This window comes from Scomber scombrus, chromosome 14 (assembly GCF_963691925.1).
Source record: "Scomber scombrus chromosome 14, fScoSco1.1, whole genome shotgun sequence".
In the NCBI taxonomy this organism is placed as follows: Eukaryota; Metazoa; Chordata; class Actinopteri; order Scombriformes; family Scombridae; genus Scomber; species Scomber scombrus.
Genome location: NC_084983.1, coordinates 15211848 through 15239294, shown reverse-complemented (window position 1 = coordinate 15239294; position 27447 = coordinate 15211848). Strand labels below are relative to the sequence as shown.

Below are 27447 nucleotides of genomic sequence, written 5' to 3'. Positions count from 1 at the left end.
GACAGCCCAGCGAAAGTCTGCCAAGCTACAGCTGCGGCGGTCGATCAGCGAGCAGCTGCGGGACTCCACGGCCAAGGCTTGGGATCTGCTGTGGAGGAATGTCCGGGAGAGACGGCTGGCAGGTCAGAGAGCCAAAACCAGTGGAAGTGAAACTTATGTTCATATGCGGAGTACAATTTGTTCTCATTTTGATTGACACAAGTCTGTCAAATAGATCCATACTGTGACAGCAGAGTGAGTAGTGAACCGCTATCTAAAGGCACCCTTGGTATTTTTAAAAATTAAACAGACATGAGCTGAAAATAGATTTCTGACTACATGGATGAATGTAACACTAGCCTATGTGTTGTCCCGGAGGTCATAATTTGCGCGCATTTTTTATTTAGACTGTCGATGTTGTCATTGAAACAACTGAATCATATTTGGATATAGAAGACAAAAGTTATAATACTGCATATATCCTCTGTGTTATGCCTGTATCGTCATGCGCAGCGCGCTCTCTGATATTTTGGGAAGGTCATTGTCAAATTTAGTGCTCAAAACAGCACAGGCATGTGCTGTGGACAGGAGTCCAGCCGGGGTTTCACATGCCAATCGTTCAGCTTGTTGTTCTTGTCTGGAGAATGCTTTATCTTTCTTATTTTCAGAGAATCATTTGGATGTATTTGTTCGCATTTTAGATTTTATACCTGTCAGCATGAAGTCAAATATTCTACGTACGCGCCAATGCACCAAGTTTTGGGGGGTCAGTCGGTTTGCTCTATATTTACAGTGTGGCCTGGATGCGCAGAGTTTTAGGTGTCTTGCTCTCTCAACTGTGCGTCAGATAGGGGAAGGGGGAGGAGAAGGACAGAAAGTGAGGGCGAGAGATGCAGAGAGCTGCAGCTGTCTCCTCGGTTTAATGTAATTACTGAGATGTGCGCCTCTTAAGCAAATTAAACGATGAACATTCCCACATTCACAGCGCCACAAACCACCACAGGCCACGATATTGGTCAAAGCCGTAGTGCCTGCCAGGCGCCTTCAAGTGCATAGCAGTGACTGATTGCATGTAGGGCCGGCAGAAAGCTACTCAGGTGGTGTTAATGATCATTTTTCAGTATTGCATGATGGGTAATTAACTGTGTGGAATAGTGATGCTTTGTACACAATCAATAGGAGAATAACACTAGTCAGTGATAGTGAAATGGGGCGTTAGGGAACACCTGCTGCCCCAGTAATCCTCTTCTCACCCCTTCATCCTGTCCTCTAGCCATGGCCCAAAACCCCCCTCACCCCTCCTCCCCAGCCCCTCACCCCACTGCTTAACCCATCAGCTCACAAGGCGCACAGTTCACATCTGTCTGGATCAGATTTGGAGATGGGGGGAATCCTTAAAATGTGCACATCTGGTCTTACCGTTATGCTGGTATTCAGCAGTGCTTTTTCCACTCAATGAATTAGTCAGAGGAAGGGAATATTTCATAAGGAAGTCCATGTTGAGAGCTGGTAAAGTGTTCTTAAATTTAAAACAGTATAGTTTATTATTTTATTTGTCAGGGACGTTGCTATGTGTACAACAGAAAAAACTGTAAATGGGTCAGAGTTTGCTTACAAGGTTAATTTCATTTTAATGTTCCTGCAACATCCTTAAATCAAATACCATAGCATAACATGCAACTTAAAAATAAGCACATAGACAGTTATTTGCAGTGTAGGAAATAGTGTACACAGGAGAAAAGCGCACAAAGCAGAGCACACCGATGTATCAAATAATTAGTTGTCAGATGCAATGCAAATATCACAGATTAAGAAATGTTTTGGAGTCAGAGATGCAATAAAAAAACAAAAACCTATTTGCCCTGTGATCATAAGAAAAGTACAGATCAGAGTCCCTAGGATGAGTGCTGAAACTGACTGGATTTCAAAGGAATGTTTATTGTGTTTATGATTCCGTTCAATCATCTGTATGTTTGTGTGCGTGTGTGAAAACTGAGAGCACATAATAGCACCTGGGTTTAGTTGTAATCCCACAGATTTTTAGGTTAGCGGTGGGGGTCGGATCTCCCTTTGCGTGTGGGATTTGTGGGTCTTAATTCCTTCTTGGTTTGTGAGTGGAGGTGTTTTTAAAAAAATGTGTTTAATTTTAGAAAACTTGGCTACATATAAATTAATGTACACAGATGTAAACCTTTATACTGAATAAGCTGTTTCCAACTATTCTCAATGTATATGCGATCGGTTTGTCACTTCATTCAGCCGCTTATAATGAAAATACTCAGCTAGCTGTGACTAAAACCTAATGATTGGGGTAGGTTGGTTAGCTGAATCGTGGGGCTTAAGTTCGGAACTGGGTGTCTCAGGGCTTCCTGCTGAAAGTGAATTTTTCGTTGCTGGCCCTGAATACATTTGAAGACAAAAAATCAGCAGCCTGTGAATTAATAGATTATCTCAAAGCTGCGTAAACAAATTCAGGTGTAATCTTTGGTTCAATCCTTGAGCAACATTTCAAAAAGGTACATTTTCTTATGTTTTACCCAAGAAAATCTTGTTTATAGGCAAGTCTTCTTTTAGACTTACAGCTCTAGAACATGCAAGATGCTACTGCATGTTGTATTCCACTGTTAATTGAAGGAACAATACACACATTTCATCATGTCAGTTTTCTGTTTGATTTTAATTTTTTATTGCTACATTTTTAGTTTACTATGCTCACAGTCACATTTCTGATCATTTTATATTTCTTGAGTCCATGTGCAGCTTCACATGCTAAGACGTCCTTGATTGTATCTGAGTCTATACTGTTGGTTAAAGATGAGATGACTGAGCTTTGACAGCCAGAGCCCTGAAGCTTGGAAATGCACTGACTGATTAAATTAAAATCATTTAAATTACTTAAAACCTCAGGCACTGTTTATGCATGATCATTACAGAAATCATTACTAAATGGCATTTTTTAAATCTTTGTAAGCTGGATATCAATAACCAACATCCTTTGTATTTAGTACACACATTCACTTAAAAACACCACATGGTATCACAGGGTAAAGCTACAGCTGATTGTGGTTGTGTCACCACCACCTGCATATTTTAATAATCTTTACCCTCACATGCCTGTAGTTGATTTTTCAGTCTCCTCTTTAGTTTGCCTGTTTGATTTCTACCCAGTCTGTAACTGAGACAGAGCAATGCATATTATATTACCAACCGTTTACTACAGCCCTTTCCTGTGCCAATCCATTTACACACATCTATTTAGCTCACTCTCACGTTACTGTGTCTGCCAGCCTGCTGGGCCCAACATCAGTCACAAAGTTTGCACTGGTTAATGTTTTGAGTGTATTTTTTAAGGAAGTTGGACTGATACACGGAACAGACTAACATGAAAAGCCATCAAAGTTAATTTGTACTTCCCCCTGAGCATTGAGAAACCTTAAAGCTGTGATAATTTTCTCCCAGTTTGCCTCAAGAGGGCAGTCTAATCAAATCAAATTACAGATTTAATATTTCACAACTTCAACTGACTTTTTTTAACTGAGCATGAGTTTGGACATGTGGTGAATGCACATTTCTAGGATTTCAGACTGTTCAGTCACCTTTCTGACTAAAAAGCTGCCATATTGCCCCTCTACTCTGAGATTAGGAGTGTGTGTGTATGTGTGTGTGTGAGAGAGAAAGACTGCTGACCTGAAATTGACTTGGCTATGACCTACTTTTCACATGCACCACAATCCCACTCTTACCCCCTGCCTATTACTGTACCTCCCCAAAATGAATTAAAATGACCCCATATCCTTTAGTCTTGGCAAATCACTACTCTGCCAAATTAGGTCAAAGTATGAACTCCGCTCCTCCGTCCTCCTCTTGCTGCATTCCATACATTTATCTGCTAACTCGGTTACTGTATGGCAACATTCAGTCACACATTTCAGACAACACAGGCTTTTGGTTTTTTTGGAAATATTGCTATCTTTGTCCAAAGAAGTACTGTGGATGGTGTACATGTGCTGCATCAGTTAAGTTAAATGTCAAATGGTTTGATGGTTTGGATTTATAGAGCAATTCTTAATGGCATACAGTCCTACACAGCATTAGTAACAACAGCTTTGCTCCTACATACATTCCTCAGCACACACTCACACACCCACACACTCTATTGTTCTGCCCTTTCCCATTTAGCATTAGGATATGGCCATTGGGAAAGAGTTTTTTTTCTAGGCATATCCACTCTCTGATCACATCTCCCATCCCAGATATGCCCTTCATACACACACGCACACACTTGCACATATGCCCGAGGCATGTACCAAACTCAGTCTTTGGCACAGGGCAGTGTTCCCTTAGGTCTCCGGCCATTGGCTCCTGGTCATGTGACCAAAGGAAAGTCCTTGTGGAAGCAAAAGTTTGAGAGTCTTCCTCCCATCTCAGCTGAGAGCTCAGCATGTTTGGGTGTGTGGGGAGAACATGGTCTTTCAGCTGAGTCAGGTGGTGTGATGAAGCTGTGTTTGTTCGTCTGTGATGAGTTGAAGGGAGGAGGCGGGTGGGTGCGGAGCAGATTCGTGTTTCCAGTGAGGGCATGTTAGAGGCAGGAATTCAGAAGGAGTGCTCGCACAACAACTCATCAGGGCAAGACTGAGGAAGACTTGCAGGTTAGTGAAGGTTAGATTGTGAAATCATGGATGCTATGGACGACAGCACGACTGTTACGGATGTGGACGCTGCAGTAGGAGCAGACAGTGTGGCTACAGCAGAAAGTGCAGACAGATCAGATCCTGCATGGAAGGAGGAGACAGTAAACAACAATCTGAACAATGCGCACGATCTAATAGAAGCTACCAAAGATGAGGATGTTATTTTTGGTGGTGTTATGAGAAAATGCACAAGTCTCACCATTGCTGACAGTGCGGGCAATGTAGAGAATGCTGACACAGTTGACAGCGTGGCCAGTGCTGATCCCACAGACAGTCGGAGTATAGAAATCGATGAAAGTATGGATCAAAGCGCCAGAGTTGACAGTAACAACTGCGAAAGCGACAATGACACCACCAGTGAGAGTTCCTGTCTGGAGGTCATGACACCTGACGGACAGGAGTATTACCTGAGGCTGGGCGACACTCCTCGGCGGCGGTCTGCCCTGCGCCTCTCGCGCATCATTGCCCGCCAGCTGCTGCTCCGGAGGGTGGCACAAGGTAGAAACGGAGAGAGTTATGACAAAGTTTGAATGTGTCCATCATTTATGGTTAGGATTTCAGTGTTGTTAGATTTGTGTCTGCAAGGAAAATATATTTAGTTAGTTTTACAATGTCTGTGGCCTGAACACATCTTACCTGAAGAGCTGGATGTTCTCTTAAGAAATGTTTTTATATGTCAATTTAATTTAAATTTTATCCTCCAGATTTGCCATTTTTACAAGAGGGAGATGGATTGCTATTTGATTTTTGAAATTTGCATAGAGCACGTTTCCATTAAGATTTCTTTTCCCTTGTAAATGAACCCAAGACTCTTCTCATCCGTTTGTCCATTCAGAGGTAGAAGAGCACTGTGTTCATATTTAAACAGTGTAACCTTTGATAAAGAGAGATTCTGATGTCATGTGAGATACTGTCATCCTCACTGAGAACATTTCCAGTGTTTGACCTATCCCATAGAGGGTTTGCACAACACCGAAAATCAACAGACACAAGAAGTAGTCAGTCAATCTGTTGTTTCATCATGCTTTTTAAGTATGCTTTATTGGCAAGAGCTCTCACACTACACGTTGCCAATCCTCCCACTCTCTGGCTTTATTCAGTCAGACATATGGAGCCACTTCTCCTCCAAAAATGTCTTTCATAAATCTGAAAGAAGTCATAACAAACCCTAAAGGACTGTTGTGTTATTGTTTTTGTCTATGTCCTCCCTGCCCGACTTGTCAGCTTTGTATTCCATGGTAACTTCCTCAACTTCCTGTCACATGACTCGTGTTTCCCGGGGAGTAAGCGTGTAAAGCACACGTTTACAGATCAGTAGCTACTCTCAGTTTGTGTTGAGTTTATTTATTGATTTAAAAAAATCTTAATCTCTGGCATCTCAGAAAGTTGAGGCAAAATGCTCATCACAGTTTTTCAGAGCTCAAGGTGATGTCTTTAGATTTCTTATTTTGTCCAAGCAACAGTCCAGAATATGTTTGCTAGAAACAACTGATAGATGCCAATTAGTGTTCTATTAACTAATTGTTTAATTGACTAATTGTTTTGGCTCTAATTCAGATGTTTTCTAGGTGCAATTTAAGTACATGTACAACAGATCAGAAAATGTGTGTGTGTTGTTTGTATTTGCTTAGATTGATTTGGACACATTATGGTATGTTGGAGGAGCAGAGTCGTGTCAGGTCTTGTGTACAGTGTTTTCTTTTTCCCCTGGCTAATAAATGAGTGCCTTCGAGCCAAATCATGTATGACATGTCTAGAAAAATTATACTGTTTATGTAGGGAAGAGAGCGAGAGAGCGAGAGATGACAGCTGTAGCAGGGCAGGAATGTAGGTGGAGAAGCAAGTTTCTGCCTGCAGGTTGCAGATAATGGTATGACTTATCAAACTTTTATTCCCTCTCTCATGTCATAATAGACACCCCCCCCCCCTGTCCCTCACACACACACACACACACACACACACACACACACACACTCACACATACACATGCACACACCCCACACACACACATTCCAGTCCTCAGCAGCTGGTATACTCTGACACAGACCTAAATAAGAGAGAACTCAGTGACCTAACCAAACCCGTATCTGATACATCTCAAAAGCAATAGTTTTTGATTCATATCTCAAATTAAACAACCCCTCCCATCATTTATATTTATGTATGCACATGGCCTACATACCAATGGGTGACATTTTAAAGCTGCTTTTGCTAATATTTTTATAATAACAATGGCTGGGTTGGGTATTGTTTGAGGCTTTTTCACTAAAACAATACTTTTAAAATGTTAGCAGTGTCTTAACAGTGCCTAATACTAAATCCAAGCTTGTTTTCACTATGTAGTGAAAAAATGGCAGTGACATCACCTATTAAACAAGTCCTGATTTCTGACTGTGCTGTTGATGAACATTATTCTCTCATCATTCTCCCTGTATGATTTCTTGTTAGTTTTCAGTTGTTTTTGTGTACAAACTTCGAAAATAGTATACTTAGGTAATTAGTATATAGTGTGCTATATATACAGTTAGTATATAAAATGGAATTAGGACACGAGTCTTGTCAGAAGATGTTTCAACACCAGCCACCAAAACAGTTTTAATGCTGCTTGGCATAGATCGTCCAAGACATATACCCCTCTTCACAAAGATATTCCGTCATTTGGTGATTTGATGATGGTGATGGAGAGTGCTGTCTAACCCAGTGATTTCAGGCATTTGAAAAGTTTTCAGTTGATTTAAAATCTGGTGACTGTGAAGACCACAGCACATGATCTGCCTCATCTTCATACTCATCAAACCAGTCAGTGACCCAAAGTTCCTTGTATGAAAGCATCATTTGTTATGTTTCTCCACTCACTTATTCAGTTATTCCAATCTGTATTTTCTTTCAAGCATTCAATGGAAGCTGTTTCTTGAGCAACTCTCTCTGAATGTATCTGTTAAACTAAATCTGCACTCTTTACCACTCACCACTACTGACACTGTATTGACTATCAGTCAAAGCCGAGCTCTAAACTAGCTCTATTCAGCCAGCCTCAGCCAAATAAATAAATTGTGAATAGTAATATAGATTAAATGTTGCACCTTTCATCTCCCCCCTGTAACCATAGCCTGAAGCCCTGTAACACATTGCTTTAACACCCTCTGTTGGGGAAAAGGTGGCATAACCAAACACATCACCTTCAGTCTTCTTGCCACATCCTATGTTTCACAGTCTTCACAGCCATTTGTTTTCACACTCTGATCTAATTGAATACCACTTATCATAGGTCTTTTGCTTTTAAAAGTGATCACCTGCTAATTTACAGCAGTCCTGACATTTCCCTCATACTGTTCAACCTCTGCTGTCTTCAGTCAGTGATGCAGAGGCCACTCTGTGCCTCAACCTGCACTGATTTCATGCCATTGTTGATTCTGTTTTACAGTGCATTCCTGAGGGCTCGACATCATCACATATGAACCATACAGGATAGGACAGACATAAGCGTCTTTAACGTCCGCCCGTCCCTCCCTTCCTTCCTCCCTCTCTCCCATCACTCCTCCTCTGCCTTCTTCACTACTTTTTTTCTTTTTGACCTTTAAACATGACGGACTAAGTGCTTTATCTTATGTGGGAATATGGCAGCTTTCCAGGCATCCTGTGTGTGTGTGTTTGTGTGTGTGTGTTTTTGTGAGAGAGAGAGATTGTGTAGCCTTGTATAAGGACTTTTACTGCTCAGCTCATGCCTATTCAGCCTTTACAAACTGTGATTTTTTTTTCTCCTCTGCCAGTTATCAGAGCTTTTTTTTAATCTCTTTAAGATATTTAATTGAATTTGACTGAAAGGACGAATTTAAATAAACAGCATTTAAATGTCTAAAATGAGCCCAGCGCTCTCTAGTTCTATAGTCTGTTACTGCTCATTATCCATTAGTGTGCCTTCGTCTTTCTTACAATTATCCCAGCTGAGTACCACTGACATATTAAGTGCAGGAACTTCCTGTTGCTGTTCTTGGCTCACATGCCGCTCTGGACGCATGGGAAATCCAGGGCAGGAAATGATGTCATTCAAGGCACTTCAGGGTCCTTGAGATCTAGTAATAGGTAGACATAACACTAAGAAAAGGCTGTCAGAAATTCAACGTTATTGTCCTCTTGCTTAGGAAAGAGGCATTAGATAAAAGGGAGGAAATGAAAGGTAGAGGAAAGAAAGGCACACTCTCAGGAGAAAAGCTGTGAAGACATCGGAGTGCTTGTGTGTTATTTGTATTATGTAATATAGCTGCCACCCTTGTTATGTAAGGAATTACCTTCCAGCCCCTTTGTCCAACACACGGATGCCCATATTCACAAACCCACACTCAGTCTGGCACACACACACACACACACACACACACACACACACACACAAAAACACATACCATTTGTCTACCTTCCCTGCTGTTGTTCTAGTGGCTTGCTGCCTCTTGTCATATATTCTACACAGCAGGAATGCAGGGACAAGCAATAGACTGAAGGAAAAGCACGGTAGGCAGCTTGGATTAGCTCCGTCTGACTGTTTGCATTTGAGTGTTTTGTGGCCCACTAATAACATGTTTGTGTACTAATTAATCTCTTGATTAAATTCTGCACAGATGAATACCAATGCTTTGTTCCCACACTGACAGGAGCTTTGTCACCACTTTGGCACCTTTGTTCACAAACACAAAAGACATGTAGCCAATTACACAGGCACAAACACTGTGGTGAAGCACACCATTTTGTGCTTTTCTAGAAAAAACTTCATAAGAGGACAACAATGGTTTTGTAACTATTGATTACTTTTGAATGCAACAATTAGAAAAGTCAGCATAAATACAATGTGTAACTTGAGCGTTTTGAGATCCTATGTAGAATTAGGTTTAGATGAAACAGGTGGGGTATTATTATTTGCTGTTTATTTACCAGGGACTATGTACAATACATTTATTGTACCAGATACAGTCAAAAGCTAATTTCCACTGTAGTCATGGAAGCAAGTTGTGATGCACAAGTTTTCAAGAAAATGATAACAGTTGTAGTAAATTAAAACATTTGAAGCACTTTAAAACAGACACTTTAAAACATCAGTATTCGAATGAAGGGGGAAAAACAGGACAAAAATCTAAAACCCACAGAGGAATTACAGTACGTCCCATGTACTAAATTTTATATTTTTTATGCAACAGACGTCATCACATTTAGTTTGAAGTCAAGTCTATTTTGATTGTGGAGAAGCTAAAAACCACAACTGAACATCTGTACAGACTTACAGCAGCGTTAACCAAATATATTTTAGCATTTAAAAAAAGAACTCAAACTTAAGCTGTGGCATCACATCATCATCTGCATGAAATACTTTGAAAGGTGTGGACAATGGTCTTGAAAATTTGAAAACAAGTGTATATTAAACTGTTGCTCTCTTGACAAAAACCTGCTGTAACTGGACACTTTAAACCACCATCCTTGCATTAAATTGTACCATCTTATGGTATAATAAACCTAACAAATTTGACAAGGCTGAAAGGATATGACTGGTGATATATTTTATTTTTGTTGCTGTCAATTAACTCAATGAAAAGAGCGAATCAACAATGTGTTTCCAAATACTTTTTCCTTTCCCCAGCCCATTAACGCTTACTGAAATATTTTGTAAAATGGCTCATGAATATTTTGTTTCATTTTTTAAAAGGCTTAGTAATTCCTAAAACAGCTGGCGCTCTAGTTTTTTAGAAATGTTAGGCTATTCAAAAAGGAATAAATACTGTATTTGCGGGAGACTATTGTCAGCCGTAGATTTTGTGTGCTTGTGAGTATTTATGGCAGGAATATGGTGAATGTGGTATCAACTCCAAATGGACTACAGTGCCCATGTTCTTGTAAAGGAGAAAGATGTCAAACGCTGCAACCTTGTGTCATTAATATGTTTTTAATAGTCTTTGGACAATAATGAAGATCTATGGCACAGAGGAGGCCTTACACAGACACATACACAGACAATTGGTTTTGATAGGATTTTACATGGTTAGTTTTGGTCTTGATAATAGGAAAATGTAGAATATCACTGTGTACATGTTTTAAAAAAAAGAGTCAATAATCTTTCAAATCTCACATTCAGTAAATAAGCAGCTGGTGTGGTATGTCTTCCTCCCTGTGGTTTTCCCACAGGGTCTGTCCATCTCGGCTGCCCTCCCCACCCCAGCTGTCTGCCTGTCTCATCCTTTTTGCATTCTCTGACTCACTGGGGGCAACATCTGGACTGCGCTAAATGTCTGCGCTGATGTGTGTAATGCATGTGTGTACACACTGCACTTTCACACACATTGTTCTGTGCTGCAGCATTGCACCGAGGCCGAGGTCAGAGTCTCCTTGCTAGCTTTGCCAGTAGGTTCAGCTGACATGTGAAGTTAGCGTCCACCAGTCGTCAGTCTGTGACCTCAGGGGCCGGCTGATGCAAATCCCAGCTGAAATTAGCCATTTCCTCCGTGAAAGTGATGGAGCAACAGCAGCTCTGGAAATGACAAAGAAGATGGGGGAATCAGTGGCTTCCACTGGGTTTTGTAGGAGCAAAGTGGAAGAGTAGATGAGGAGGTTTCAGTGAAAGAAGCAAAGCGGACAGATTGGTAAAGGAAAATGCTTGAGGGAGTATTTTGTTTTGACGGAGATTGTGAGGGGATAAGACATGGTTGAGAGCAAGAAAGAAGCAAAAAGAAAAATTTAAAGTTGAACTTGAAGACAAAGGGAAGGAAATGAAGGGCAGATGTGTATAAAGAGGGAATGAGCAAGAAACTAAAGTAAGAGTGAGGAGACGAAAATTCAGCATATGACAGGGAGAGCTATAAAAATAGAGATATTGTATGTGAATCCTAACAAAGTAGAAAGTGCGAGAGAGGAGATTGAGGAGAAAATTAAAGGGAAGAGAAAACCTGCATGGGGCAGGCTGGAAGAGGGAGGCTGAGTTGTAAACATAAGGGTTGGAAAGGCAGCAAGGAAGGAATCGCTTGATGGAAAGCTGGATAGTAGCAGATGGATTTGCCATGGGATGGAGAGGAAATGTCACTCTGAGCATAGATATAGAAGCATGCCATCACCTGGACCATGAGGGCTTCAAGTAAGTTTTCAGTTCTCTGCATTTCTTCAGATTTCTTGCCCACCAGAGCGGGAGCGCTGGTGAAATGCCGCTCGCTGGAATTTCTCTGTCTTCCAAGTCTATTTTCAGTAGATTTTTCACGATCTACCCTCGTGTTTCTTCATGTGTGATTTAGAGACAGGAGTTATGCTGAGAATGTTGGGAGAGGGATGTAATTGCTGGATTGCGGTGAAAGGATCATTTCCTCTGACCATTCTCATCTCTGATGGTGAGGACGGAGGCTTTTTATTGCACTGCTGGAACTTTGTCCCCTGTGTTTCTGTGGTGCCTCTGCTGTTGACTGCCAGCAGATCTAAATAAATGAAAGGGACAAGTGAATGTGAATGAGTGGGATTTTGAAAGAAGTGATAAGGGCAGCGACTGCAGAATGTAGGGCAATGCAGGAATAAAGTTGTTGTTAGCGTGCTTTTTTCCCCGATGACAATGACATAGAGTATCGTAGTATATTTACACTACTGTGTTTATTGATTGACTGAAAATTACTTTTTTTAACCAAAATAAAAAGAGAAAAATCTCTGTTTACAGCTTCTCAAATGGGAGAATTTGCTGTTTTTCTTTGTCTTACATGAGAGTAAGTGTAATATCTGTGGGTGTTGGACTGTTGGTTGGACAAAGCAAACAATATGAAGACTATGAAGACTATGAATATAAAGATCTTGGGCTTCTTTTTTTAATTTTTTTACTATTTTCTGAAATGTACATACTATTAATTGGAAAAAAACAGTTGGCAAGTTAATTATACAATTAAAAAAAACAAAAAAAAATTGCAGCACTAGAAGTTAATAGTATTTTGAACTATAAAAATATTTATTTATTCATTTCTTCTCTATTTTGCTCTGTAAGAGACTTTCCATTCTCAGTTTTCTATAATTACCAGTTCAGGAGTGGTGTTACTTTCTTCCCACCTCTGCTGCACAGTTGTTTTTGGATTGTTTATGTGTGTATGAATGAATGTGTCTCATTGTTTATCTTATATCTTTTAAGTTGGCATACTTTTGAATCTGCAAGCTAATAAATACTTCTTTTTTTTTTGAAAACTTGTGGGATCGTTGGCACCAAGATCATGCAAGTTTCCTTGTCAGCACAAAACTCTGCAGAGTGGTTTAATCAGTGTGTGCTCATAAAGAAAATGTACCCACACACACACATACACACACAAGGAGTTTAGCAGTGTGAGCATTACACATGCTAGCGGAAAAAAGCAGTAAAACAAAATGCCTGTAAAGCGTCTCGTTGTGCTGGCAGCAGCACCTAATGGGGTGTGGTGCCATGTGTAAGCCCTGTAAGCCATTTATGCATTAACAGCTGACATCTAACTGTTGGTACTTTATATATGTATGCATATTATCTGAAAGTACAGGATATATAAAGTGAGTTAAGTGTTTCCTTTGTCCTCTCAAGATAACGTACGTCCCGCACTGGCTCACTTCCAGCTTCCAATCCCATCATTCCAGTGAATTCCCAGAGGAAAATTTAATTCTCTGAGATGTTCCTCCCCCGTATGCTAAAAATGCTGGGATAGGAATACCAGATAAATACAATGTTATGCTCTTTATTTCTGTCTTTGGCTGTTTTTTTTCTATGTTCATCTTATATATTTTTAGAGAAGAAATAGTTAAGCCTCTACATCAAGTTTGCGAATGGAAAATACATCATTCCACTGCAATTCTGAGAGGGATATTCAATCATGTAGGGACTTTCCTCCCCAAAAATGATGAGCTATCATATGATGGTTTTGGACACAGATGCTTTTTATAATAACATAAAATCCAAAATCTGAGAAAAAAAAGAAATCAGTATGATCAGTATGTTTATGTGTGCCTCTACTGTTTCTTTTGCTTTACAGAGATTGAGGCTAAGGAGGCTTGTGATTGGCTCCGAGCAGCGGGATTTCCACAGTATGCCCAGCTCTACGAAGGTCACACACACACACACACACACACACACACACACACACACACACACACACACACACACACACACACACACACACACACACACACACACACACACACACATATATATACACAGACACATGCAAAATCAGAGTAGCCAGCATTTATCCAGCTGTGTCGTTTCATACAAAGCCTTGCCCCTTCAAAAATCTTCGCTCACTCCATCTTCTGCATTTCTTTCTCTCCCACTCCCTGTCTTATTTTTTCCATCATCTATGTTTCTCTCTCTCTTTCCGCCATCCCTCCATCTCTGTATCCCCCGTCTTCTGGGCCGCTGCGTTCTATTTCCAGGCCTCAGTTCCTGTCCGGAGGGAGGGGTCATGGGAAAGGCCTTGTTATCACTACTGGGACTCTCACAGCTTCTCTGTCTCTCTTCTTTTTTCCACCTTTCGTCCTCAACTCACCCGCCACTCTTCTTCCAGTTATCCCACTGTCAAAGTGTGCATCTTCTTTGTTTTGATCCATCTTTCCTACTCTTTTGCTTGCTTTTCATTCAGTCTTCCCTCCATCCTTCTTGCCTTTCCACCTTTCTTTGTCACTCATTCATGTGACGATCATTGAGTCTCATACAGCTGAGGCACAAACAGGAAATGGCCCCCGTAATCTAAGAAGCAGTTTTTAAAATCCTGTAGTCCTTCTTTAGCAGCACACACACAAACACACTGCGCTTCTCTGACAAATGTTTGAGCTCCAGTAATGTGGGGTTATGGATGCCGGCCTCTTGGACTCTGTGGCTGCTCCCGGCACACATGATGCCTGCAGACTGCCACCACACACAGAGAATCACCAAAATAAATGGCTTGAGTCATTCTGGCATTGGCATTGTGTTGAATCCAAGTTATTTCAGGGTTTGAAAATGCGTGTGTGTGCTCTGTCAACTTTAAATGCAGTTGACAGGTGTTAACTGTCGTAGCTGCAGTTGTGCCATACTTCATGAACGGTTAAAAAACTGCTGTCTCCTGTCAGTCATTAACTAACAAAACTCTCTTTCTCCCTTCTTTCCTCTCTCTCCCTCTCTCTCTCCTACAGACTCCCAGTTTCCTATTGATATTTCCTCAGTGAAAAGGGACCACGACTTCTTGGATCGGGATCTGGTGGAGCCCTTATGTCGGTATGGATACCTGCACACACAAAAACGTGTTAATTGTACATTTAACACCATTAAAATCACACATTCCTCCTTTCTTCCTCGTCGTTCTGTTCCCTGACTTTTCCCTTTGGCCTGGTGCTAACCGCTAATCATTAGATGTCTGACCCCGACTCATAATGAACTCCCCATCCCTGTCTCCCCCTCAAACACCCAGGCTTTGATCTGGTCACCTCCCCTCCCCTCTGCCACGCTCTGATCTCCCATTCAAAGAGCAGAGACCCTCAGGGGGGCAAAACAGGGGTGGGGGGCTGAGGGTAATGGGGAAGGAGTGAGGGGATGCTAGCAAAGTCTACCAGATGGCTTTGAGTGTGTGTTTTTAAGCCCCCTCGCACACCTTGGCTATGATCTTTCTTTCACATCTCTTATTCTCTTCTCATTGAAGTTTTCCCTGCTTGCGCCAGCATACTTACCCACATGCTTTCCTGCTTTTCCTCTCTTCTCTGTTGACCCCCAGCCTCTCAAATGTCTATGGGAGAGGAGAGTGTGGTAATTATAGGGTTAGTAATTTCTGACAGCTTTATTATGAGAGAAAACACATCATGCCCCTGAGAATTGTCTCAGAAGCTGCAAAACACACTCGTATTGACCTCTCTCTCGTTCGTAGCATTACTCCTCACTGGTCTGTTTAAATTTTTAGATCATACATTTGCAAGAATACACTGTACAAAGCATAGAGCTGAGAATTCAAAATCTGTATAAATGCACCTTCAACAAGGAAGAGTTGTTTGGACCATCCTGCAGCAGAAATACAGGGTGTGGAGGCTCATACATTGGCTCCCTCTGTATACTTTCCCAACTTGAATGTTTACTTTCAGCAAGAAAGACGGTTGATATGACAGTTTGCAACTTCCTATTGGTATTTTTCTAGTTGTATATGTAGCAACAAGCAATTTGTTGTATGAGAGGACAGAGAAAGTAAACAGTGTACAAAGGGGGATTTCCTCCTGTGATATTAGAGGCTGACATTTTTCAAATGACAGAGGTCACAAGCCCCAAAACATGTTTTTAATCATCCCATCTTGAAAGGCACAAAGACAGACACCACCCTCTTAACTAGCCTCTGTTCACATACCCTGATTTGCTGTGGTGGGGGGCGAGTGGGTGGGAGGGATGGGTGGAAGACTGAAAGAGACTTTTTTGGTGAGGAGGTTGCTCCCAGCGCTCTTGAGGATGGAAGAGAAAGGGGCGGGGGATGAGGATGGGTGACAGATGAAGGGAGGAGGGCGGGAAGTGGAGGGGAGGAGTAGTGTGTGTTTTGGGGGAGATGGACTCATCAAGGGTGAGGATCAGTCCCAGTAGGACTAATTCCAGAGAAGGAGAGGGAGGAGAATAAGGAGAGAACAAGGGGGAGAAAGGTGGTGTGGTAGAAAGGAATAGACAGAGTCAGAAGAGGAGATCAAAGAGGAAAATGAAGATACGAGGCACGTCAGAGAGTGAATGATCAGACTAAGAAGGAGAGATGGCAGTGGTAGTGAGGAGTGAGAGATAATACGGTGAAAGTGACATATCCAATATATCAGCTCTACAATGTTTGACTGACTGTGCTGACTGTGTGTTTGTGTGTGTTTTAGACGTCTAAACACTCTGAACAAGTGTGCCTCCATGAAGCTGGATGTCAGCCACCCCAAGAAGAAAGTAAGACAGTTATTATTTATACTTTAGGCCATCACCATCTTAACTAACTGTGTTGTTGTTTTGTGATGTGATTATCATAATGTGTCATAGATTCATTTTTCTTCTTTGTGGAGGACTACACAGTTTCATTTTTGCTCATTGTGTAGCTGATTAGGTATTTGTCTCTCTGAAAATGTGATGATGTGTTCCTGCAATATATGTAATTTAGACTGTATTCACATTTTATTGCATTTGCATTTGGTACAGTTGCTTTAAAGCTAGTGAGAATTACATTCATGTGTACTGGATCAAACAAATGCAGTCAGACTTACTATAAGATCTTTGTCTGCTCTAGTAGCAGAAGCTAAACAAAACCAATTTACCCAGTTTGTCTGTTGGCCATGTCACAGTCATTTCCGCCCTCATGGTGCAGCATTTGTAATTATGGCATATGATTAAATCCAGCTGTGACTTCAGCTAATGCTCATATTTATATATTTCTGTGTGGGCTCTTTGAGAGCTCCAGAGAGGTTAAAACTTTCAAGCACAGTGAAGTGCACCATAACGTGCTGTCAGTCAGTAGAGTACATTTTGTTTACCTCACAAGTAGTGCTCATGATGAAGGACGAATCCAATATATGTCATTCCATGTGACAATGTGCTTACTACTCTTGATTTATTTGTAGTAAATCCTAATTGGATTATAAGTTATAGAAAATAATTATTCATGATTTTTTTTTGCCTTAGGGTGATGACTCTGATGAAGATGACCCGTTGGCTATCAGTAAACGGTGGACGTTCGAGTGGAGTAGCCGACGTTGGTCTCGTCTACAAGACTTCCTGTTGGATAACACCGACGAAAGTAGCCCAACAGGTCAGGGGGAGGGTCTGCACAGCACGGTGAGCAGTGAGAGTGTGCTGACAGATCTGAGTGAGCAGGAGATCACAGAAATCTCCTCGCTCCACAGTGAGGACTCTGCCTCTGCCATGCCTGACTCTATATCTATGGCATCCCTCTCTGCTTCCTACCAACCACCCAGGGATCTTCCACACTACAACTCCCTGCCAATCAAGAGCGGCCGTCACGGGCAAGGACGCAGTAAAGCCAAGGAGTTTTTGCGCCGAATGGAAGCAATGCGCACTTGGGGGCCGTCGACAAGGCGGAAAAGCTCAAATCACAGGCCGCCGCTGGTCATCAGTGGACCAGTGTTGCAGGGGGAGGAGCCTCAGGCGCTGCAGATGCTCCAATGTACTCCCATCAGCCAATTAGAACACAGCCCTAAACACAGCCTCCAAATCGATGGTGACACGCCCACTTTCGGCCTTAGCGACGATTGTAGAGATCAAGCCATGGTGAGTGTAAGCCCCCCAAGTGAGACAGTGGTGCCAATTGTGAAGGAGCATGTGTGTACAAAACCTCGAACTGCCAGCAAGAGAAGCAGCATGTACCTCGAGGATATGGAGTTGCCTTCTCAGGGTAAGAGGACTGAAGGACAGAGCCAGTTTGGCAGAAGCCAGTTTCACTCATATGAAAACCTCCTCATACACATCCCCAAAGACCATAAGCCAGGCACCTTTCCAAAAGCTCTGTCCATTGAGAGCCTGGCACCTTCCCCTGGCGACAGGAACAATGGTCCAGAGACACAGTCCCAAATTTCTCCATCCAACAATGGCTTGGGTGGGCCCTGGTCTGGTAAACCTCTGTCTAAGCCGCCCTGTCCGGGAGCTCCTCGGGGCAGCAGGGTGAGTGTTTATGACAACGTGCCGGGCTCCCACCTGTACGCCAGCACGGGAGACCTGCTGGACCTGGAGAAAGAGGACAATCTGTTCCCTCATCTAGATGACATCATCCAGCACGTCAGCGGTTTGCAGCAGATAGTGGACCACTGGAGCCGCAGTGTTCTACCCGAGGGTGAGACAGGGGAGGGGGAGGGGGAAGAGGAAGGGGAGGGCAGGACCACCCCTAGTGAGGGCGAAAGAGATGGGGTCTCGTTGAATGACACTGATTCCACAGGGACCAGTCGTGAGAGGCGGGATTCCGGAGTTGGGGCGTCGCTGACAAGACCACGGTGAGTAACTGTTCAGGCATTTAAAGGATAATTCTGGTTAAGTCTTATTTTTGTAGTTTTGGCCCTCATTTCTATTCAGAATGATAACATTGTAGTCACCAGAGCAACTGGTGAGATTTGGTAACAAAAAGCACTGTAAACAAGCCAGTTAAGCAAGATTATCTCAACCACATTATTTAGAGTTAAAACCAAAAGTGAGGACATCCACATTGTCAGTAGTAATTCTACCGTATCATTGGCCTTTGTTTAAAAACAACTTTGCCTAACATGGCTCACTGCATTTACAAATTTCAGGAAGTACGATCAAAGGACCCAAGTTGTAACAAACCAGAATGATCCTTTTAATTTACCCAATGAGGCTTTTGCATTGACTGAATCACTCTTCGCCTCTCGTTCCTTATTGGTAATGTCTCCCCATCCCAGTCTGCGATGGCCCAGTTTTAGGACATCTGATCATCTCAACCAGCCAGCATCTTCGCTGCAGATCAGTAGCCAATCAACAGGCCAACTCAGCCTGCTGCAGAAGTTCTCTTTGCTCCGCCTCACTGCCATCATGGAGAAATACTCAATGTCCAACAAACATGGCTGGACATGGTGGGTATACACACATGCATACACACACATAAGAGTTGAATGTGATCAGTCTGTTATGTAAAGTGCCACTGGAAGTCTTCGAGCATGTATTTCTCTCATCTTCTCTACAACATGGCTCATATTTCATGACTTGATTCATAATTCAGGGATTTTACAAGATGTGATGTCAGCGTCTGAAACCATTTTGTAAGATTCTGCATCAGACCTGTCTCACTTTTGTTCATTTTGAATGGGCAAACTGTGTATTGTATTCCAATTGCCATATTATTTCTATCTTCCATCTCCAAAAGGAAGATATGCTCCGTATGTGTGTCAGGTTTGGCCGTATCCTCTATGGAGTTGTTTCTGTATTATTTTTTCCACTGTATTTCCTCTGGTCAACCTCTCTACAGCTTAATCTGTCTGAGCTGAAAACTGCACATCCACCTCATCTATTACACTACACTGGCAGTTGCAACAACAGGGTTCATTCGTGCTGCCAGTGTTGGTCAAAAACTGGCCTCACATTCTTTGATGCACATCACAAGCCACGAGTCGCCATGACCCACAAACACAGACACATCCTTGTGTTGCTAACGACCAGTCCTGTTTATTTTTATTATGCCCGAGAGGGAAATTCTGTTGACCCTGCATCTACATGAAGAGAAAGATAATGAAAGCATGGACCGCTCTTTCTCTCAAGCACTTCCCTAATTGTTTTCTGTCTATCGCTCCCAGGTCTGTGCCCAAGTTTATGAAGCGCATGAAGGTGCCAGACTACAAAGAGAAGAGTGTATTTGGTGTTCCACTCATCGTCCATGTCCAGCGCTGTGGTTTTCCGCTCCCTCTGTGTTTACAGCAGGCCCTCAGCCACCTCAGAACACACTGTCTGGACCAGGTTAGAGAGAAAAACAGCTTTCACAAGACTGAATTAGAGTCTAATGTAGTGCTTATGTCGTTATTTTATTTCAAAGGCAGTGGACATAATGCAAACACCTACCTTGTTTTCATTCCCCTATCTCTTCTATAATATCTTCCCCAATCTGCTTTCTCTGATTCTTGTTTCTGTCTTTGCTTAATTCGTTTTTTTCTCTCAGGTGGGGTTGTTCCGCAAATCCGGTGTGAAGTCACGTATTCAGGCTTTGAGACAACAGTGTGAGCTGTCCCCTGACACCTTAAGCTACGAGGACCAGTCAGCTTACGACGTGGCTGATATGGTCAAACAGTTCTTCAGAGACTTGCCTGAACCTCTGCTAACTAGCAAACTGGGGGAAACCTTCCTGCATATTTATCAGTGTAAGTTGTCTCACAGCTAAGAATCTAGTGTGCACCAAATACTGAAAGACACAGGAAAGGTCATCTGGCTCAAATGATGTGATTGTAAATAGTGTACGTAGCACACAGTTAAAATGAGTGAAACAAACATCTTTCCATCAGTAATAAATGTTTGATTTGTTATTTTCCTTTTGATGTATGACACACCAATATTTGTAATTGTATCCAAAAATGCAACTGAGTGTGTTTTGATCCGTTCTGGACCTGATTAGCCAAAACTAACAGAAACTATGTTCTTATATAAATGCCTCACTTCTGCTTTTTACTTTAGACGTCCCAAAGGAGCAGAGGTTGCAGGCCGTCAGAGCGGCTATTTTGTTGATGCCAGATGAAAGCAGGGAGGTTCTGCAGACGTTACTCTTCTTCCTGCGCGATGTCACTTCCTTGGTGGAGGAGAACCAGATGACGCCAATGAACCTGGCTGTTTGTCTGGGACCTTCACTGTTCCACCTCAGCATACTGAAGAATGAGACGCTGTCACCAAGGTGCAAATATGAACTCATTAACACGCTAATGAACATTCCAACCTGCAGGGACTGGTTTACTAATGCAATGTGTTCGATTAATGTGGGAAAAATTGCTTTTGCCATGAAATAAATTACTACATGGGGTCCGCAACTTTGTATCCTGATTACATAATTTTGGATTTAATTACTTGCATCATTCAAGAAAACAGCTCTTTGCGTTTCACAGAAGCTGATGATGATGTTGAAATTTGCTACCATAAAATCTCCTATGAACGCATATGGGAACTGTTTATGATAGAAGTTGCTTTTACCTCAACAATTATCGAGTGCATTCTTCTCTCCCTCCGTGTAAATGCTCACATGATTCATGTTCTCTATTCCTCAAGGTCTATCCAGAGGAAGTACACTACTGGGCGCCCCGATCAGAAAGACCTGAATGAGAACCAGGCCGCCACCCAAGGCCTGTCACACATGATCACTGAGTGCCACCGTCTCTTCCAGGTCAGGATTTATGATTTACGACAGTAATTGATTCTTTTTATGTTGAATACAGCATGTGAAAGATTGACCGCTATTTCTAGGATTGTTTTCGTAACAACAAAAATGATGACTGGCTGACAGAGTTGTACAACTGTTGACAAAGAAATATTACACAATCTTGTTTTTATATATAAAATGAACAAACAAAATGAGTAACTATGTGTAGCAGAGTGACGTCTGTCCTGCTGAGTTGTTATTATCCAAGGCCAAGTTATAATTGTGTATAATGAGCTCATTTCTAAATCTGTATGTCATCATTACATTCAGGCTGCTGTCAGTGAAAACCCTTTCAAGCACTAAGGAAAACAGGCTTGATTACTGTGCATTTTCGGTCTAATGTGGTTTGAGGAGTTTAGTTGGATTTTTTTAACCCACCAAAAATCGTTTAATTCTTCTTTCAAAACATGAAAATCACCAATGCTGGAGTTAGATGGTTTGGCAGAATGACAGTTTTTGAAAGGCAGAGGACAGTGGGTATTAAAATGTTATGTTAGATTTATTTGCAAGAGTTAGTGCCACATATTTTTATTACTATACCATTTTACTCTTGAATACATTTGAGTTCAAATGCAGTATTTCAGATGGAGAAAGTACAACACAGCCATATCGGGCTTTTAAGCTTTTCAGCTTGGTAGTTTTAGGCCTGAGCTGATGTGGTGTTATGTGACTTGATGCACGTCCTCCGGCTGTTCCCCAGATCCCAGAGGAGATGTTGACCCAGTCTCGCAACTCCTACATGGAGGCTGAGCTGCTGGTGCCTCCACTGGACGAGCTGTGCAAAGCTCACGAGGAGGAAGTGGATGAGGACGAGGAAGAGGAGGACGAAGAAGGATCCTATCATGCACACTTAGAGAGGCTGGTCCAGAACCTACTGAAAGAGGCCAAAGATAAGAGCAAAGGCTGGGTGTCTCGCTCAACTACTGACCATACAGAACTGTCATTTAAAAAGGTATGTATGTATGAACAGTTATCCTCTCTCTTTGTGGGGTCCTGTTGGTTGTGGGATTTCTGGAATATTGTAGTAATTTTCACGGGCAGTACAGAAATAAAGAAAGGAATTCAGGGAATTTCAAGGTCTTTATAAATGTTTTAAACTGGTAACTAAATTATTATACAACTTATTTAATACATATTTTGTATTACACAGTTATTTTCAGTGCTTACCATCTTCACACTGAGGCACAAAAAACAGACTGTTTAAATCTGGAGGTTTAGGTCTAGCATTAATTTAAGGGAAAATTCTATTTTTTACAGACTTTTCTCTGCATGTAAACCCAAATACACACAAATGAGTTCAGTTGTTCAAATTTATTTTATCCCTTTTACACGCTGTCACAATTATCCAACATTCATGATGTGTTTGTGTGCAAGGTGGGAGATGGTAACCCTCTAAGGCGGTGGCGAGTGTGTGTGGAGGTGTCAGCAACTCCCAATGATGTGCTGCAGCGGCTGCTGAGAGAGCGCCCCCTGTGGCAGGTCGAACTACAGCAGGAGAAGGTTCTGGAGACGCTGGATAAACAAACAGATGTGTACCATTACTCCTGCCACAACATGGCACCTCAACCCAGCTGTGACTACGTGGTACTAAGGTCAGGATAAGTGACTTTAAATATTTCCAAATTTGCATGTTTTGGAAGTTATTGTTTTATTAAATTATTCAGAATTGAACAGTGCATCTCAGGTACTGTGAGCAATCAGTAACATTTCAAAATACCCAGCTATAGTTACAACATGTATTTTAAGTCTTTTTCTATTAAAAACAACCTGCTCACATTTCTAGAATATCATACACACATAAAAAGGTTACCTAACAATATCTCACCTCACCCACAGTTTTTTGCTTTTTGTCCCGCTGCCTCTTCAGATCATGGCGCACAGACATGTGTAAAGGCTCCTGCGCGCTGGTGAGTGTGTCTGTTGAGCATGACGACAGCCCACGCATGGGTGCAGTGAGGGGGGTCGTGCTGGAGTCACAGTACCTCCTTGAGCCCTGTGGGACGGAGAAGACCAGGCTCACACATATCTCCAGAGTGGACCTCAGGTGTGGGTGGTTTTCAAGTGTTCTCACAGTCAAGATATTAATCAACATTGCAATCGTTAATGTGTGTTATTTGCTATTCTTGTTGCAGGGGAAAATCTCCAGAATGGTACAACAAGGCATTTGGTCACCTGTGTATTAATAAAGCCCAGAAGATCCGCGCCTCTTTTCTCCCGCTAGACCAGACTAGCACTGAGGCCAAGATATGAACATTAGGAATCAAGCTTTATCTTGGGTGACACTGCCAAAGTAGCTGGGCCTGAGAACTAGTGACCTAGCTGGGGAATCATCCATGCAGTGGACTTCAGAAACGGACCTTGATCTAGGTGTCTTTTCACGCTGCTGTGCCACATTGGGCTTTACTGTTCCATGCTGTACTGAGTTACAATCATTCACACAGAGAGAAAGGAAGGGAAGAGTGATTTTTGTTATGTATTTCAGTAACAGCACACGAGTGAGAATGAGAATGACTTCTGCACCGGCATCTTTAAACAAAACACATTTGTTTCCACTTCCAACGTATAACAATTAATTTGATGTTTCACATAATTGGTTCATAATGTGCGTTATCATAAGGATGAGGTTGCGTAAACTGGGAGTATTGTTTCAGTATTTATTGTTTTAGGTCATTCATCCAAATCCTCATCTGAATTAATCCAACATATTGCAAAATATCACCTAATAAAACAGCCAGCACCAGCAGCCAAGATCATGAGACGGTTGCTATAGTGCTTCATTTTATATCATCCCTATCACCTCTACCTGAAGTTTACACATAGCAATAACTGATTTTGTTATATGTTTGATCAAAAACAGCAGAAAATGTATTTACTCTACTAAAAGTAGGATACCCATATTTGTATTGAATATTTTGAGAAATCTATGTGAACTCCAACTATGGCCTGCCAGTGGAATATACTGAACTAATTTGATTGAAACTGTGCATTTGTGCATTTTTTCTTATCAGATGTATAATTCAATAGATATGAAAAAGCAGGACAAATTCACCCATCTCCTGCTTTTATTACAGTTAATCAGAAATGACATCTTATGTCTGTAATAGCCACAATTTGTAATTAATTAATCTATATATGAACTACTACATCAGCCTTTTATACCCCTTCTACAAAGCTAGTAAACTATACTAATATATCCCCATTAGTAAAATGCACTTAATTATGATACAACCCACTACAGATGATAATTTCCTGTGCTATAAAATATCTCTGCCAATGACCAGGATCAGTTCAAGATGGGTACATATCAGCGCTACATTGTGAAAAGTGCACTAGTTCAGGAAGAACAAGTACATGAGGGATTTGGATCACAGAGAGGAAAACACTCATCGGGTCCATGTATTGTGTTGGATATCACTGTTGATTTAGTTCTCTGTCACTATTTTCAGTGTTAATCTTATCGAAATGAAAAGTTATTTTAAGGTTATTGTCATTATATCTCTGTATATGGTATCATTGTTGCTGTCATGCTCTACAATGTCTAAGACATGTGACCATTTCACTGCTTCTGGGAAGCATGCTCGAAATTGTGCGTGCGTGCGTGTGTGTGTGTGTGTATCTGCATTTTAGATATACGTACAGCCTGTATTGTAAATATACTGTATGACGCTCTCTGTGCCAGCAGATCAAACATCATAGCTTTTCAGGATCTTCCTATCATATTGATATGCTGAAATGTGAACTTTTCACTCACCTACTAAAGCAATAGCAATCTAAAGCTTGCTCTAGCACTGCCTTGGCTTCTTTTTTGTTTCGGCTGTAGGCAGCGTTGCTATGGTGTTGCTATGATACAATATCTCTACAGTGCCACCCAAATCCTGCGTGGATGCTGTTTGCTGGGGAACAGTGTGGCGTGTTTGTCTGTGTGTGTGTGTGTGTGTGTGTGTGTGTGTGTGTGTGTGTGTGTGTGTGTGTGTGTGTGTGTGTGTGTGTTTGAATATTTGTGTATGAGAGCGACAAAAGACAGAGTGAGTGAGTGACGTGAGCTCTCTGCTGTGTGGGGAGAGGCTCCAAACCTAGCTGAGTAGCTGATTCATGCTTGGTTATTTCTGACAAAGTGACAGAAAACAGAATTGTTGTTTCTAAACAAGAGAATAAAAAAATCAAAGAAATCAACAAAAGCATTCGTCTATTTGTCTGAAATTGAACTGTTTTCAGTATTACCATGCACAATGTCATGACAGCCACACTAAATACCCAGATATCTACTAAATTATGTTTTCTACTGCTACTGTTGCTGCTCTTGTGTCCATTGAGTGGTGCTGTTGCCCTGCTGAAGTCTGAAGGTCATAAATGAATCTGGAAAGTATGCCATGGCAAATATTTTTAGAGTGAATGAAGACTCATGAAGGCATCAGGGACTTTTCCCTTAGGACATTTTCACTGTTCTTTGTCTGTCCTCTCAAAGGATGGATGTAGGAAACTAAAACTGATCAATACTCAATCACATTTACCTACTTAGCTGTGTTAGATGGGGAGTCTTGCAGAGGACGATGAAGGTGTTTGAATAATGACACTGATCTTCAGAGCCTCCCTGTAAGCCAGGGTGTCTGTTAGCACTGTGACAACACAGAAATAACTGAAATGTTGCTCTAACTTCAACCTCATTTAACATGTCAGTGATTTTATCTGGAAAGTAGGGCACACAGTTACAGCTCCTGAATGTTAATGATCCTCTGCACTGTGGGTGTACTTCAGCTCCACTACTCCATGGGATCTGACAAATGAGGAACATCATGTTGCAAATTGCACTATGAAGAAAAAAAATAGGATTACTGACAAAGTGAATCAAGCATTGATTCCCAATTGCATCCACTTTACTCCAGAGGAGCAGACTGTTTAAGTGGAGCGGCAGAGGTTTAAGCAGATATTGAAATGATGAAGAAATGCACTGTGCAAAATACATGGCAATGTTGGCTCCCAATATATACATTAAATGTGGAAAGATTGTCATGTTCTTTCACACATGGTGACCCAGCAAAAGGAATTGAGGGTGACCTCCTCTGGAGAAAACTGGAAGTGCATGTCCTACTAGTAATGCTATATGGTAATTAAGAAAGCTTATACATACAGAAGCATTTGAAACACTTTCAATAAGGCAGCAAAACTGGCTGGAAAAACTCAGAAGTCCGAATTCTAGCCAAGCTGAATTCAAAGGATACATTCCTGAGTTATATTTCATGGCATGTCTACTATCTACTCATGAATGATTTATCATTACCAAAAACATCTGAAAACAAAAGACTAGAAGACTAGATTGATAGTGGTGACAACATAAAGATAAAAAGCATTACCTGAAATCACTTGAAATTACATAAAACTAATAATATCTTTTCTTTCATTTTCCTTATGTTCTTTTCTCAATTGCAATTACAGAAAAATAGCTGAGTGATTGAGTCGGGCCTCATTTTAACTCACTTATGTAACGCCCACACTGAGTCCATAATAACAGGATTTGAAATCTCTCATCTCCAAACATTAAAGAAACCAACATCATTCACACATTCTGAAGAATTCGTTTACAGTGACAGACTTTGGATGTGAATTATGTTGTTGTTCTTTATCTGCACCATGCTCACATTATGAAACTAGAAAAGGGAGAGAGGAAGACAAGGGAGAAACAGATGTTACTCCTCTGAGACCAGCTAATCCACTGTCTTCTTCCAGAAAACCACGATAAGGTCATTAATGAATAAATTATCCAATGAATGAATTATTGATGAGCCCATGTTGGCAGTTGTGTGTACAGTATCCTTAAGTGTATGGCTTGGGATACTATAACCTAAGCTATGCACAATTAATCAAAATAGTGATGACGGTTCAAATAAATTGGTATTTGTATGTCAATTAATTAGTATTTAGTACAAAAGCTA

General features: G+C 41.5%; 1 protein-coding gene across 1 annotated transcript; it reads left to right on the top strand.

Annotated features, from left to right (window-relative positions):
* stard13a (StAR related lipid transfer domain containing 13a) lies at positions 1-25684 on the top strand. Its single transcript, XM_062433138.1, has 14 exons — positions 1-122; positions 13664-13735; positions 14802-14883; positions 16494-16557; positions 17284-18605; positions 19029-19199; positions 19917-20076; positions 20276-20474; positions 20785-20998; positions 21367-21481; positions 22218-22469; positions 22892-23109; positions 23385-23561; positions 23650-25684. The coding sequence occupies exons 4-14, from the start codon at positions 16525-16527 to the stop codon at positions 23765-23767; spliced, it is 2979 nt and encodes a 992-aa protein (XP_062289122.1). The 5' UTR covers positions 1-122; positions 13664-13735; positions 14802-14883; positions 16494-16524; the 3' UTR covers positions 23768-25684.
* The last annotated feature ends 1763 nt before the right edge of the window (positions 25685-27447 follow it).